We start from the raw sequence: 15,738 nt of genomic DNA on the forward strand, positions 1-15,738 counted from the left end.
TACTGACTTGTGGAGGCACAGGGATGCCCAGTTATTTTAAATTAGTAAAGTGCCATATCAGTTTAATAACTATGCTTTGATAACATTAATAATAGTGGAATTTAGAAATTACCAAGTAAGAGAAAAATGCTTTTTGAAGGAATATTCTTCAATCAAATATGTCCCCTGTTGTGAGCTTCCCTTTTATTTAAACCTTTTAATCATGAACACTGAGTTCAGCAAACCTAAAGCTGCTTTTTAAAAAATACATGTTGGCAGGGAGGTATTGTAATATAAAATTGTACCTTGGTTATTAATGACAAAAGCCACTAGTCAACAGACTCTTTTGGAGATAGAGCTGGAAAATACCATGGGGGGAAATTTTAAAAGGCAGCTCACAGAAAGCTAAGCCTAAATATTTGGAAGCACTCATTGAAAGACGTTAAAGAATTTCTGTGGGCCTATGAAAATAGAGTGTAAATCCATTATCTCTGCAGGTAAGGATTCCAAGGGTACTTATCTCCAGTGGCACAAAAGGAATTTCAGAGCATAACCAACCACAGTCGAAGTCCAAAAAAACCCCTTGTTCCTCCCATGCAGACTTACTTGGAGGCAGCAATTCAGCTTCTTCTGTGAGCTCGGTGTACTCAGTCTGGATTTACATCTCTGAGTGGACGTTTTATTTTTTCTGATTAGGAAAACACATCCTTTATAGGTAGGGGTGCTTTACTCCACCGTTGCCCGAAAAGTCACTAAAGTGTGATACTACAGAGAGCTTCCAGCAGGCGAAACATGCATTGAATGAAATGAGACTTATTAGTTAGATCACAGCAGATGCTTCACTTCCTAACCTTGTTCAGAAAATAACCTTTTCTCAGGATCTTAGGGTTGTGTTTTCCATGTTTCTCTCTTAGTTGTATCACAGTCGGATCTTCAGTGTTTTAACTCGGTAGACACATTTAAGTATACTAAAAACTACAAAGGAAATATTTCTTTAGAGATCATTTGAGTAACTACGCTGTTGGTTCTAAAAACTTAATGAAAATACAGTACACATTTCCACTTGATAAACTGTTTCGTCTTTTCACTTTTGCTTGTTTTTGCTGATTCTCAGTGTGGCCAGGACCTCAGGTGAGATTTGAAGAAACACATGTTGGTTTTCTGCTGAGACAAGGGTCTTGCTGTTGAATCATCTTCTAGGAGTGTAATGCCACCGCTGGCTGCATCACAGGCAAAGCGTGAAGTAGTGGGAAGACGGAGGGCTTGGGAGTCAGAAGACCTGGGCTCAGCCGTGCCTTCCCTTCTTACTAGCATTGTACTCACAAGCAGCTCACAACTGCTCTGAGCCTGACTTTCTTCCTCTGTGAAGTGGAGATAAAACAATCCCAGCTTCACAGGGTTATGTATGTGTACAACTAGAGGCACGTGTTTCATGGATACGCTGCAGGTGGATGTGGGCTTTCATCTCTCTTAGCAAGAGATGTATACAGAAAGAATGATTTGAAGTATGCTTTATATGTTTAGTTTCTGTACTGAGAGGATGAGAGTTTTTCAGGCCAGGAAAGTAGATGGAGATAAGTAAGGGTCAGAGAAGAGAACTTTGTGTTAGAATTTACTTGAAGTTAGTGTGGAATAAGGAAAGTGTGGAAGTCATCAGCAGAAGCTGAGGTAGGTTTATGGAAATCCTTCTGATGCCCACTTGGTTGATTAACTATAGTCTGGCAAGCGATAGGAGTAACCCATGTGGCATATTGTAGAAAAAAAGGAAAGATATTGTATATATTTTAAAAAAAAGGTACCTAGAACTGAGTTTCCATTTTTCAAATATTTTTTGGAAATCACCTTGTATCTTATCCTAAAGGATGGAGAGAGGCTGGACCTGATTTGGTTTGTGGTCTGTGAAGCTTTGATCCATGAGTAGGGAAAAGGAAATTTCGAGTGGAGTGAGTGAGCGTGAAGACACGAAGAGCTTGTCTCCTGGATTGGGCCGAGGGAATGAGGCCAAAGCTAGGTGGAAGGATAGCTTTGGAGAAGAAAAGCTTAACCATTCCTCTCAGATTTGGGCGGGGTTTCAAGAAGACATGGCTCAGATGGTAGAGAATCTCCCTGTAATGCAGGAGACCTGGTTCAATCTGTGGGTCAGGAAGATGCCCTGGAGAAGGAAATGGCAACCCACTCCAGTATTCTTGCCTGGAAAATCCCATGGACAGAGGAGCCTGGCGGGTCAGAGTCCATAGGACCACAAAGAGTCGGACACACCTGAGTGACTAACACTTTCACTTTTCTAGAAGACAGAAGGATAATTGCTGGTATGGAGAACCCTCGAGGTTCTGAGGGGAAAATGGGATGAGTTGATGTCTGGTAGCTTTGGTTTTTCTCGGGTTTGGGTACTAGGCGTAAGGTACTTGGAAGGGTTTGTAGCAGGTCCCATGGTGACTGTGTCACACCATCAGTGGGAGAGGAGGGAAAGCTGTGCTGGGAAGAGGGAGCACCCAGGTGGGCTTAGGGGCTCTCTCCAGCTGTTGTGCAGCAGCCCTGGATTAGAGGTAGAGACGCTGCATCTGAGCTGCATCAGGCAAGGATATTGGAAATCCAAGCCTGATGGAGGAGAACACAAGGAAGGAAAACCAAGGATGCCTGTAAGAGCATCACTGTTCTTATGCATCCGGGAGAGAGGTGATGAGTAGAAAGATAAACAAAACTTCCAATGGAGGGAAGCTCCTAAATAAAGATGAAGACAGAGTCCTCCAGGAGGGAGGCAGGAGAACAAAAGGAGTAAAAATAAGAGTTTACAGTCAGGCAGAGAATGTTAGAACTGGTGATTTTTAGAGACGCCTTTTTCCTCCATAGTGAAGGTGATCCAAATGAGTCTCCTTGGTGAAGGGAACTATGGGGGTGGTGGTGAAGTGAGTGGTGACAAATGTGGTTAAGAAGTGAGATGGTCAAGAGTTTGTACAGCTAGAGTCAGAAAACTGTGTATTCAGATAGTTTTAATACTTTGAATAGATGTGGAATCATGTGCGGAGTGTGATAAAATGACCTTTATTTTCAAAGTTCCTGGCATCACTTTGTGCCGTGGCATTTGGGTGGATTAGATACACCAGTCTCTGTTTTGTTCTTCCCTTAGAGAATGGCTTTCAATTATATGTGACGTGTCTTTCAGTCAAAATTGGAGAGAGCAGTTATTACAAGCTCTAGGCAGGCTAGTTAGACATGATTGGCTATGTCTTCACAGCTGACATCTGGGATATATTTAGAAGGCACAGCCCACTTAAATGCAGGTGTTAATTAGGGTGTAGGACATCAATGTCTCCATATTTGGGAAAATGAAAAATAAAGCATGGATGCTAAAATCCCCAGGAGAGAACTGTTTCTCCTCTTGTACTTTTTGGTTACACAATTTTTGCATTATTTTTCAGCCTCCAGAAAGGAGGACTAAACCTAAATCAATCATCTTAATAGAACAATGATAGCAGTTTCAGGTATGAGGATGCCCAGTGGTCACTCTAATATTTTCCTAGCTATTTGGGATAGGTGAAACTAGGCTTTCCATGTGGGGTTCATTAAAAACACATAAGATGATTCCTGTGTGAATTATGGGGTCCATTCGGTCAATATGGGTGAAAAAGTTATCCTTTTAAGAAAAGGCGCATCTATTTTTGTTAAATTGTGCACATCCCTCTGATTTATCCTTTAGTGGGGATGTCATTTCTTCAGGGAAGAATTTCCTAGTCCTCTTAACTGGATGAGGCACCATTGGGGTAAGTCCTCTCATCCCCACTCTGCTTATCTGAACGCTCATCACACTTTGGTATTTCCTCGTGTGGATTGTGTTTTGGGTTGTAGGCATCAGGGGGGCAAAGGCAGTGTCTGCTTCATCCCTAGTGGCTAACACACAGCCTTCCATGTGGAGTGGCTACTTGACAAAGGTGTCAGAAGAACCTATGTCGAGTTTCACGGTGAAGTGATGTGTAAAGTATACCTGGACCCGGGAGGCAAGTTCCGCTCCCAGCACTGCCTCTAAGTGATTGACTTGGAGCAAGTCAGTGTTCCTTTCCTCAGCTGTAAAATCAAGGGATTAAAGCAGGTGATTGCTAATATTGTTCAATGGTCTATGATCTTCACGATTCCATATTTGTGGGATTGTTTTACATACTGATAATAGCTGTAGAACATTTAAAATGAACTAACCTGTGAAGACATAATGAGTGGGAAAAGTTCGAGTGAAGGAGTTGTTCCCCCTCTGGCTGTTGCTGCTCTTATGCATCAATTTTACTGAGCAAAGTTTCTAGGGAGATGAACTGAAGAATAGGTCTGTTGGAACCTGAGACTCAAGACATGACTGTTCCCAATTGGGGAACAGAGTGATGAAAAAAAGTGGGAGCTGGAAGAGAAAAATAGGGTGGACGGGCTTGGAGCCCACAGAAATACTGTCGTTCCTACTCAGTTTATTTCTGTGATGAAGGTGTATGGATGAGTGACTGTGTGCATCCCTTTGCCTCTGTGCTCTTGGGAATTCCTTTTGCATCAACTCCATTAGTTATAAAGGCAGCAATCCATATCCAATTTTCTTTTTGTGTCAGGATTGTTCATGTATAAACCAGGATTCTTTGTGGGAAACATTTGCAATTAATCCCCTAAACAAACAAACAAACAAAAAATGCAAATCTCGCTCTGCCCTAAGGCAGACCTGCTGACTCCGAGGCCAGACCGCCATCTATTATACACAGAAATGAATTGAAATTCCCACTTTGGGCCTAACCTAATTTTCCAGTGATAATAGGCATGGATTCCCAGAAGCACTCTATGCCTCTTGATAGTAACATCCTCATTTCCTTTCCTGGTAAATGTTTTAAATAAAGATTTTAGCACCAAAGGAAATTAACCTTTAAATTAATTGTAATTATAAAATGCCATCACTGATTTTTGTCTTCAGCCTAATTACTTTCTATTATTTAAACAAACCTCACCTCCTGTGAGTTTTAAGTTTGTTTCTCCTTCACTCCCTGCCACACAATGCCAACCCACCCCCGTGGAGGCCTGCCTGCCTCTCTGCCGCTGGAGCAGCCTCGTTTAAATGTCACGCAGGATGGAGGATTTGCCCTGTGCTGCTTCTTTACAAGGCTGTCTTTAACTGCTCTGCGTAAGGCAGCTCTGCTCAGATGTTTTCGTTCCGTATACCTGGTGGCCTTCTTGTCTTTAGAGAGGCAGTGCTTTTAGTCCCCCTGCTGTTAAGAAGGAGATAGCCAAGCCTGGCCTTCTGTTCCTATTAGATGCCACAGCCACCGCTAAAGCAGAACTGGTTGTAATGAATTTGGCAACTGCCAGCATCCTTTATCAAAAGCCTGACTTTGAGTGTACAGTCTTCTTTCTCAGCGCATATCAGCATTGGAGGGCTCTCAGACGTCTGTTCCCTGTGCCAGCTCTTTGTCTTGCTCTCATTTGTTCTTTCAAGACAGGACTAAAGGATCCCATCTCCTTTATTTGTGAGTATGTATGTTGGCGCTGAAAACATCCTATCTTTCTGCCACTTAGCTGCTTTCCTTCTCATGTCATTATCAATGTGAGTGAAGAGAGAGATGGTGAGGGAACGGGTACAGAACACGTGTTAGAGGATGGGAAGAGGCAAAATAATCACAGTGGGAGATGTTTCCTTTAATCCTTTCTGTAAATATCACCACTTCTCCTGCCTTTCACAAGCGCTAGCTTTCTTTTCCATTGAGGCGGATTAAAACAACTTGGATATTATTTATCTACTGCGTTATGTTGGTTTTCTGCATTATACACCTCCTTTATTATACCCCAGTTAAAGGGCCTCCTTTGCTGGTCTGAATATTGTTAACCTCAACAATATTGACTCTTTAGAAACATGGGCCCGATTGCTTCGAATCAACAAAGGGTAGAGAATGAATCAATTTCTTTCCCCATATTTTTGACTTGGGAACATGGTGTGTGTGCTCAGTCACTCAGTTGTGTCCACGTCTGACTCCCTGCGAGCCTATGGAACATAGCCTGCCAGGCTCCTCTGTCCATGGAATTTCCCAGGCAAGAATACTGGATACTGGAGTGGTTTGCCATGTCCTTCTCCAGGGGATCTTCCTGACGCAGGGATCCAACTGGTGTTTCCTGAGTCTCCTGCATTGGCAGGCAGATTCTTTACCACTGAGCCACCTGGGATTCCCTTGGGAACATTAGATTTATTTAAGAATGATCCTAGTGTGCATGTATGTGTGTGTATGTTTGTGTATAAAAAGCTATGAAGTATAATGGAGTAGCCGCTAAGAGAAGAGGGACAGAATGAGAAGTAATTGTTAAAGAAGACTCAACTTGGACCTGAATTTTGATTGTTCAGTCGCCCAGTCATGTCCGACTCTTTGTGGCCCCATGGACTAAAAGCACACCAGGCCTCGCTGTCCCTCACCATCTCCCAGAGTTTGCCCAAGTTCATGTTCATTGCATTGGTGATGCCATCCAGCCATCTCATTCTCTGAAGCCCTCTTCTCCTTCTGCCCTCAATCTTTCTCAGCATCAGGGACTTTTCCAGTGAGTTAGCTGTTAGCGTCAGGTGACCAAAATACTGCAGCTTCACCTTCAGCTTTAGTCTTTCCAGTGAGTATTTGGGGTTGATTTTGCTTACAATTGACTGGTTTGATCTCCTTGCTGCCCAAGGGACTCTCAGGAGTTTTCTCCAGCACCAAACCTTCAGTTTGAAGGCATCAACTTTGGTGCTCTTTGACTTTCTGTTTACAGTCCAGCTCTCACAACCATACATGACCACTGGGAAGACTATATAGTCTTGACTATATGGACCTTTGTTGGCAGAGTGATGTCTCTACTTTTCAACCCAGTGTCTAGGTTTGTCATAGCTTTCCTGATGAGAAGCAATTGTCTCCTGATTTCATTGTGCAGTCACCATCTGCAGTGATTTTAGAGACCAAGAAGAGGAAATCTGTCACTACTTCCACCTTTTCCACTATTTGTCATGAAGTAATGGGTCTAGATGCCATGATCTTAGTTTTTTCAGTATTTAGTTTTAAGCTGGCTCATTAACTCTCTTCCTTCACTCTCATCAAGAGGCCTTTAGTTCCCGTTCGCTTTCTGCCATTAGAGTGGTATTGTTTGCATATCTGAGGTTGTTGATGTTTCTCCCACCTGTCTGTTGATTCCAGCTTGGAACTCGTCCAGCCCGTCATTTATGATGATAGGTATATCATCAGTGTACAGGTTAAATACACATGGCGACAGCAGACAGTCCTGTTGTACTCCTTTCTCAGTCCTGAACAACCAGTTGTTCCATACTAGGTTCTAACCGTTGCTTCTTGACCCACATACAGGTTTCTCAGGAGACAGCTAAGATGGTCTGGTATTCTTATCTCTCTAAGAGCGTTCCACAGCTTGTCATGATCCACAGAGTCAAAGGCTTTAGCATAGTTGATGAAACAGAGGTAGATATTTATCTGGAATTCCCTTGCTTTCTCTGTGGTCCAGCGAATGTTGGCAATTTGATCTCTGGTTCCTCTGCCTTTTTTAAACCCGGCTTTAAACCAGGTTTGGACTTCCAAACCCAGTTGGAAGTTCTTGGTTTGTGAAACGCTGAAGCCTAGCTCGCGAGATTTTAAGCATGACCTGACTAGCTTGGCGGATGAGTGCGACTGTCCGACGGTTAGCACATTCTTCAGTTCTGCTCTTCTTGGGTTTTGGACCTGAATATCCAACTTTAAAAATAAAGCGCTTATGTCTTCTCTTCTGTGACCACAAGAGGGAGCAATTTAACAGCTGGCCGAAAAGACTAGTACTAATCGGGAGATGAAACTGTAAAAATTGTCTCACAATTAGGGAGGGCCGTTGTCACCAGTAGGAGTTCACGTGTCACTGACAGGAGGCACAGGTCTATGTATTTGTTTTAGGTGTTGATCATCTAGTCTGCCTTTTGTTTTTACTTATGGCAGCATATCTTTCTCCCCCCAGCTTTCTTCCATTTGTAGAAAATAAGGAAATCTGCTTTGTTTATTCATTTATTATAAATTCATTATTTATTTATTTATTCATTATTTTTTTACTTAGAATACACTGGGGTCTACCAAAGTGTCAACATTCCTTTGGAGTTTCCATATAGTCCAGGAGATGGTAGTGGAGAGCTAATTGGTTGATTCATTTATTTCCCATATACTTACTGAGGGATAGGTTAGATGTGGAGGCTATAGCAGTGGTCAAGATAGGTGTGGCCCCCAGTGACATCCCCTAACACGGTCTTCCCTTGAGGGAGTCAGTATGTCCTGTGTGATGTCAGAAGTTCACCGAGAACGCTCAGTGACCTTGGGCAAGTTGTTTAATCTTTATGGGTCTATAAAATTAAAGTGTTGGAATAGAGCAGTAGGCAGTAGTTTTCCATCATTTCAAACTCCGCAGTGTTCTCAGTTCATAAGAAGTCTGAAGCCGAATCAGGAGCTGTAAAATTTAACAAATGCAGAGCTCCTGCTCTGGAAGGTTGGGAAAGGAGCAAAGTGACACCTTCTACTCTGGCCCCTCTGTGGCTCTGCAGGGCACCAGCTAGAGATTAGTAGCATCCGAAGTCTGGGGCTCCAAACCCTAATAATGAGTGATTCTGTTCAGAGATGGGGAAAGAAGAGACAAATTTTGGCTTTGTGGTAGGCTGGCAGATATAAACAAGATTACTTCAGTCAGTCACCTTCAGAATTGCAAAACACATGTTGTAAACAAAACAATAATATATTATACTTTCATTTGACTGAGTATGATATTTGTGAAGTAAAATAGGCAAATCATTCTCATAACTCTACCTGTCAACCTGGCACTCAGGAACTTCGCACCTTTTTTGAACTGCTAATTGCCTACCCCTTGGGTTATGTTTGATGAGTGATTTATAAATAATAAGAAAGAAAGCTGAGGTTACCAAGCCGAATGTATAAAATGGCCCTGGAAACCAGATAGAGAGACAGAAAAAGATAGGAATAAAGGAGACATATACCCAAATGTTAACTGAGAACCAGAATTTGAAATTGTGAAATAATTCTTTTTCTTTCATCTGTAGGTTCTCTACATTTTGCAGTAACTTACATCCCTTTATAAGCAGAAAGAACCAATTTTTTTTTTTAATGGATGAGTACTCCTCCCTTGCCACCTCCTCCCACCCTCAGAGGTGGGAGAGTGTGTCTTGTGCTCAAAGAATAGTATCCAAACTCAGTGATCCTGTCAAACTAGGAAAATGATCAAAGCATGCAGAACAGAGTTCAATACACAGAAGTGTAGGCCAGCAGGCTTTAGAAGAAAAATCAAACAAAAATAACAGAAAATTATTAGCCTCAGAGAAGTGAATAATTTCCTGTGGTTTGCTTTTCAAATGAAAGGTTCCATAAATTGATTATGACTTTTATCCCAAGGCCAGTTTGTTTTGGAGAAGTCAGGACAGGATTTTATGCATCTGTGCTTGGTTGGTAGGTTCATGCACATGTGTATCTACAAGTTTAAAAATCTAGAATTAATTTTTTAAATATTTTTTCAAAATAAGCCCCCTTAGGATATTTTAAAATGGCATTCTGCATATTTTCCCGGATGATTTGAATATTTAATAACATTTGCAAACACACTGAGTCTCTTTTAGAAAAGATAGTGAGTACTTAGAAAAATGTTGCCTTCCCAGGTGGTGCTAGTGGTAAAGAACCCGCCTGTCAAAACAAGAGACAGAAGAGACACAGGTTTGATCCCTGGGTCAGGAAGATGCCCTGGAGGAGGAAATGGCAACCCCTCCAGTATTCTTGCCTGGAGAATCCCCGGCGGGCTACAGTCCACGGGGTCACAAAGAGTTAAACACGACTGAAGCGACTTAGTATGCACTTAGAAAAATGGATCCATTTTCCAGAGGATTAATGTTTATTTTTAGTTCTACTTTAACTATTAAGGCAAGAACTATTAAGAACACATAATAAAAATTTAGAAATCATGTTGGCCTTTTTTCCCCTCTTATGGATCAGTGATATTCTCCACAGCTGCGTTTTCCTTTTCATTGTCCCATCTAACAGCGCTAACCTAGCACCATAAGTTCTTAGTTCTATCATTGAAAGTGGACATTGCACTCTCGTGCAGAGAAGCTGAAGATTGAGGGAGAGAAGAGTTACAAGTATAATAAAAGGCACCAGACCAGAAGTCTGGGAACCTTTTATTTCTTTCACAAAATACTGTCAGAGAGAACAAGTAGAGAGGCATGGAAAACACTTGAGGTTCTAAGGAAAAACATTCTGGTTGGCAACGCATGATAGACTGAAGAGCCCAACCACAAAGACAGCTCAGCGAGGGATGACCACTTCCCCTGGAGAAAGAATTTTCTCCCTAAGACATACAACTGCCTTTTCACTAACAAAAGTAGCAAAGTATCTTGTGATGGTTGCCCCAGTCACATAAGGTTCAAGCGTCAGGGCGCACCCTCTGGAGCAGGTCCCAGCTTTTCTGGCCAGGAGCTTCTTGTCTGAAGGCAGATCGCCCCTGCCCGGCGGCGGGGGATGCCAACCAGAGCCGCTGCCTGCCGGCTGCGAGCCACGGGCGGGGAGGCCACTGTTACCGCCTGGAGCCTCTTACCTGCAGGCCTTTGAGGCGCCAGTGAGCGGAAGCTAGCCCCACTCTCTTCCCAGTAGGTGTTTTCAAATAGCCCGTAGCCTCACGCTGTGTGCCTCTGTGTGTACGTGTTTAATCTTTAGATATGGGATGTTCGGGACTGAATGGCGTCCCCTTCCAGATTTATCTTTTAAAGGCCGAACCCCCTAGGTGGATTGTATTTGGAGAGGGGCCTTCAAAGAGGTAATTAAGGTTAAAGAGCTGCCTGGCGGGCTACTGTCCACGGGTCACAGAAAGTCAGACATGACTGAGCGACTATCACATCAGAAGGTTAAAGAAGCCATAAGAAAGTGTGGCCCTCATTCGATAAAACTGGTGCCCTTAAAGCCTAGGAAGAGACATGGGCGTACGCACAGACAGAAAAAAGGGGGCATGTGAGAACGATGTGAGAATTCAGCCTTCCGTAAGCCAAGGAGAGAGCCTTCAGGGGAAACCAACCCTGCCAACACCTTGATCTTGGACTTCTAGCCTCCAGAACTGTGAGACCGCGGGGATCTGCTGGTTAAGCCGCCCCGTCTGTTACACTTTTGTCACTGCAGCCCTAGGGGGCTGGTCCACGGGGGCTGAAGTGCCACATCTTCCTATTTGAAATCTTGGCTCCAAGGGCGGTCGTCATCCCCCGGCAGGCTCAGCAGATGGCAGTGGTGTCCTGTGAATTTGCACTGCCAGCCGGCCTGCCAGGCTGGGGCTCCGGCTTAGATCGCCGAAGGGTCAGAGATGTCAGCTTCAAGGCCCTATGTTCTCATTGGGGAAATAACAACAACTTTGCATTAAAGTATCTCGATAAATATTTATCAAACTGGCCTCTAGAGAAGTACATGAGATACCGTTTAAAAGGAGAAATAAGGAAGAAAATCTTCGGCTTTTGGTGTGCCTGCAGTGACTCCCTTTAGTTCAGCGATGGTTTATTCTATTTTGTGGAGTCTTGAGTCTTTGGTCGTGGAGCCTGAACCCTCACTGTAGCTCCCTCGAGGTTGGTGCCTCTGAGGCTCTCTGGCTGCAATTGCTGCTGAGCCTCAGATATTAAAACTGAGGACAGACTGAGGATACGTCAGTACCCTCCTGATGTCACGGGTACTTCAGTCTCCCAGGTGCATGATTAGGCTCTTATCTGCACAGTCCAGTCCCAGCACAGCTACAGAACCCAAACCATCCTCTGTTCCTTGTGAGACCCTTAGGAATGGAGACTTAACTAATTTGGCAGTTAGGGAGCTGGCACCTCCTCCTGCCCTACTTCAATATAAAACAAAGTAGTTTATATTTTACTAAGCAAAAAGACCACAAGGAGAAAAATTATCAATGATAAGGCTGCTTGCAATTTAGATTAATATAGGCGCTTAAGTTGAGTGAAGTAAGTCAGAAAGAAAAACAAATGTTGTGTACTAATCGTTATATGTGGAATCTAGAGAAATGGTTCTGATGAATCTGTTTGCAAGGGGGGAATAGAGACACAGACAGAATGAATGGGTGGATGTGGTGGGGGTAAGAATTGGGAGATTGGATTTATGAATGGATGCTTCCATGTGTAAAACAGATAGCTAGTGTGAACTACTGTATAGGGCAGACAGCTCATTTTGATGTTGTGTGGTGACCCATATGGGTGGGATGTAGTGGGGAGTCAGTCACACACACACACACACACACAGCTGATTTACTTCATTGTACAGCAGAAACTAATACAACATTGTAAAGCAATTATATTCCAATAAAAACAAGAAGTTGTGAGTTGTGGTTAAAATAAGGAGCTGTGGTCAAAATATATATAAAGAATAAGCATTATGGAAAAGTTTTTCAGATGGTTTAAAGATACGCCTTGTCTTCCAAAAGATACTTGTAACTTCACACCCCCTTTCATTTCTATGGCTTTGACTAAAACTTGACTTAGGGACGAATTCCCTAAAAGAGTTTCCTGGGGTTCCTGTTCTAGTTTCCTCAACTGACATTTCCCTCTACATGTTCAGTCATGTCAGAAACCCAGAAATCCATCAATCTCCTTTTAACCCATCACTGAGTATTATCTTTATGTTTAAAAACATACATATCCTTTCCCTCTCCATTGCTGGTCTTAGGCCAGACCCTAATCTTCTCATCTCAGTCCTTACCATGGTGTCCTAATTTGTCTCCCTTTCCTTAATCTTGATCCACCCATCCAAGTCTCTCCTTCATAATGTTTTGTTTGCATGTGTTTGCGTTTCTGATTCTGTTATTCTCTTTCTGTTAACTGCCAATTGATTTGCCATCATGCTATACAAAATAAAGTGCAGACTCCTTACTTTGCTGTAACCATTTTTCTGTTGTCTCATCTGCTTGATGTTCCAGTCATCTCTGGGTGCCCACTTCCAGCACAGGGTGTAATTCAGTCATATTATCCTGGTTCCTCTGCCCTCAGCATGGCAGGCTGTGACATGTCTTGATGCTTTTTCACCTTTTGCCTGGGATCACCTTAGTCCTGCATCAGCTACCCAACAAATACTTATTTACTTTCTAAGACGAAACTCAAGAGAATTCTTCTCTATGAAACCATTCCCGATTCCTATTCTATCTCCCCACACTATACACTGTACAGAGTTTTATTAGACTTATTTGTTCACATGTTTTTTTCCCCTACAAAATCCTTGATTCCTAGAGGTAAAAGACTGCATATCATTCATCTAAAAACATTCAAAGACTGACATGGCGCTTCACACATTGAGGAGTATTTTGTAAATTCTTATTTGTAAATGACTATCATTTCCTTTTGCACACAGCATAATATAAACTATGCGCTGTATAGTCCTGATTTTACATCACGTGCAAGTGTGATTGAGACCGTGTGTTCTCTAAATGAAACATCTGATACAGCCTCCTTCTTTCTAGTATGATTGGAAAGTGAAGAAGAAACACATGTTTCTCTGAGCGTTTTCCTTGGATCATCCTATAACAGAGCAGTGGATTATCATCTTTCCCCCTACTGTCTCAATACCCCAGTCATTATGAACATTTTTGAAAACCAAGAAAAATGATCCCCAACTCTGATTTTTCCTCAGAGTAAATATAGCTGTATGGCCAAGTACCCAGAGATCACTGAAGTACTTTTTCCAGTCCTCCTCTTTCAGATCCTTGGGGCAAGAAAGAGTGAAACTTTCTATCTGCCAGTTTTCAGAAGAGTAGAGGACAGTGGAGCCACTTCAAGGCTTGTGAGCGGGCCCTGCCTTCTATACTTTGGATTAAGCAGTAGTGCTAAATACTGAGACTCTGAGGTAACATTCTTGCCATTTGTATCAAATTATAGCAACAAAACTGGGCTTCCCGGGTGGTGCTAGTGGTAAAGAACCTGCCTGCCCATGCAGGAGACGTTAGAGATGTGGCTTCCATCCCTGGGTTGGGAAGATCCCCTGGAGGAGGGCATGGCAACCGACTCCAGTGTTCTTGCCTAGAGAATCCCCACGGACAGAGGAGCCTGGTGGGCTAAATTCATAGGATCGCAAAGAGTTGGGCACGACTGAAGCAACTTAGCACGCACACAGGAACAAAAAGGAACTATCAACATTTGGTTTCATGATTTCTTGAATTAATCTGAAGTTGGTTCTTGTGGGAATTTTTGAAACTACTACAAATTGTTGATTGCTGTGATTTGTAGTCCTGGGTGACACCCATTAGTTATCTGTATGCTGGATACTTTTTTGAAAAACACTTTAGCCTGATGTGTACAAAGGGCTTAGTCCCTGGTTCTAACGATGTGTTAAGGGATATCCTCTGAGAAGCAGATAGTGTAGGTAAGAGGCAGTACAGAAGGTGCTCTGGACTTGAAAGAAACAGGATAGAGCTTTCATACTTACAGCTGTCCTCTTCTTCAGTTATACATTTCACAACATAACAGGCGTAGATGAACCCTGCCAGCTGAAACAAAATAAAGATGCTTTAGACATGAGGCAAAGACAACAGAACTGGACCTCACTGGGGGGGGTGGGGGGGGTGACTTTCCAAAGGCAGGCAGTTTGGACTAGATTTCCGTTCCAAAATGGTCCTTCAGACTGGTTCCAGATTCCAGTGTGGATTCTTGATTCATACAGTGTGCCTTACAAATGATTACATTACCGTTTTCCTTTGTTCTGCATTTACGTATGAGATTTGTTAATTGCCAGGCAATCTACAACAAATTATTTTAGGTCTTGAAAAAGAACTGTGGTCATTCATTAATGGATTAACATTTGCATTTGTGCCAATCAACTTCTAATTCACTTTTCATTAGCCCAGAGCCTAAGATTCTAAAATTGGATTCCTGCTGACTAGCAGAAAAATGTTTCAAGGGAAAAATATTGAGCCAATTCCATGGAAAGTTGCATGAACACTTTGTAAGTAAAACTTGTTTAGACCAGTTTCAGGAACCAAGACCAGGAACACAACACACCAGGTGTAATTAAGATGACGTGCTACAAAAGAACAGGGTAGATAACCTGTATGCACTGAACTGGGATTGCACACATCAGAGCATCCTTACCAAAACATGCAACAGAGGTCCCTGTGGTCAGGGAAGCTTTTGATCACTGAAACAAGTATCTGTGAAGGAGCACAGCAAAGCTCTTGATGTATATCCCCTCAGATGTCATAGTTTTGTATTCCTTCATTTAATTATTGAGTCAAATAATGAGCACTGGTGGAAGGAAGGAAACTAATTTCCTGATATGTGGAAATTTTTTTCCCTCCAAGTAATCCAGTCTGGAGGAATTCTAAAAAGCATATGCTCAGGATAGTGATGAACATTATTCACAATGACATTTCAGACAGGCATTGATCTGCTGAGTATTTGGCATCGGGGAAGGGAACCTTGGAAAAAAGGCTACCGTCTTCAATTAGGAAGCTAAGGTACAGAGCAGAGAGCTGCTGCTGTGAGAAATCTAATGAACTTGTTTTTCCATTATCTGACAGATTGCAATATTTCTGGAAGACATGAGTGAAACAGTTTAAGTCAGAGGGTACACTGAGAGATTTAATGAGAACTATTTGGAGACAGAAAGAGGTCCAGTTAAAAGGAACTTCAGAAAATCTCTGATTTGAATTTGAGAAGGAAAGCATGTTCTGGCAGATTCTAGTTCTTTTTCAAAGAGAACTGGCATGAGATAAAGCGGTGGTTTTCCCAGCACAGAAGCA

General features: G+C 42.6%; 1 protein-coding gene across 1 annotated transcript in view; it reads right to left on the reverse strand.

Moving 5' to 3' along the window:
• The window catches only part of NKAIN2 (sodium/potassium transporting ATPase interacting 2), a 1,176,020-nt gene that overhangs the window by 11,599 nt on the left and 1,148,683 nt on the right, over nt 1-15,738 (reverse strand). Inside the window, exon 5 of the mRNA XM_070795835.1 lies at nt 14,427-14,487. Coding sequence (XP_070651936.1) covers nt 14,427-14,487 — 61 coding nt within the window. The remainder of the gene's footprint in view (nt 1-14,426; nt 14,488-15,738) is intronic.

Source organism: Bos indicus, chromosome 9 (assembly GCF_029378745.1).
Source record: "Bos indicus isolate NIAB-ARS_2022 breed Sahiwal x Tharparkar chromosome 9, NIAB-ARS_B.indTharparkar_mat_pri_1.0, whole genome shotgun sequence".
Taxonomy (NCBI): Eukaryota; Metazoa; Chordata; class Mammalia; order Artiodactyla; family Bovidae; genus Bos; species Bos indicus.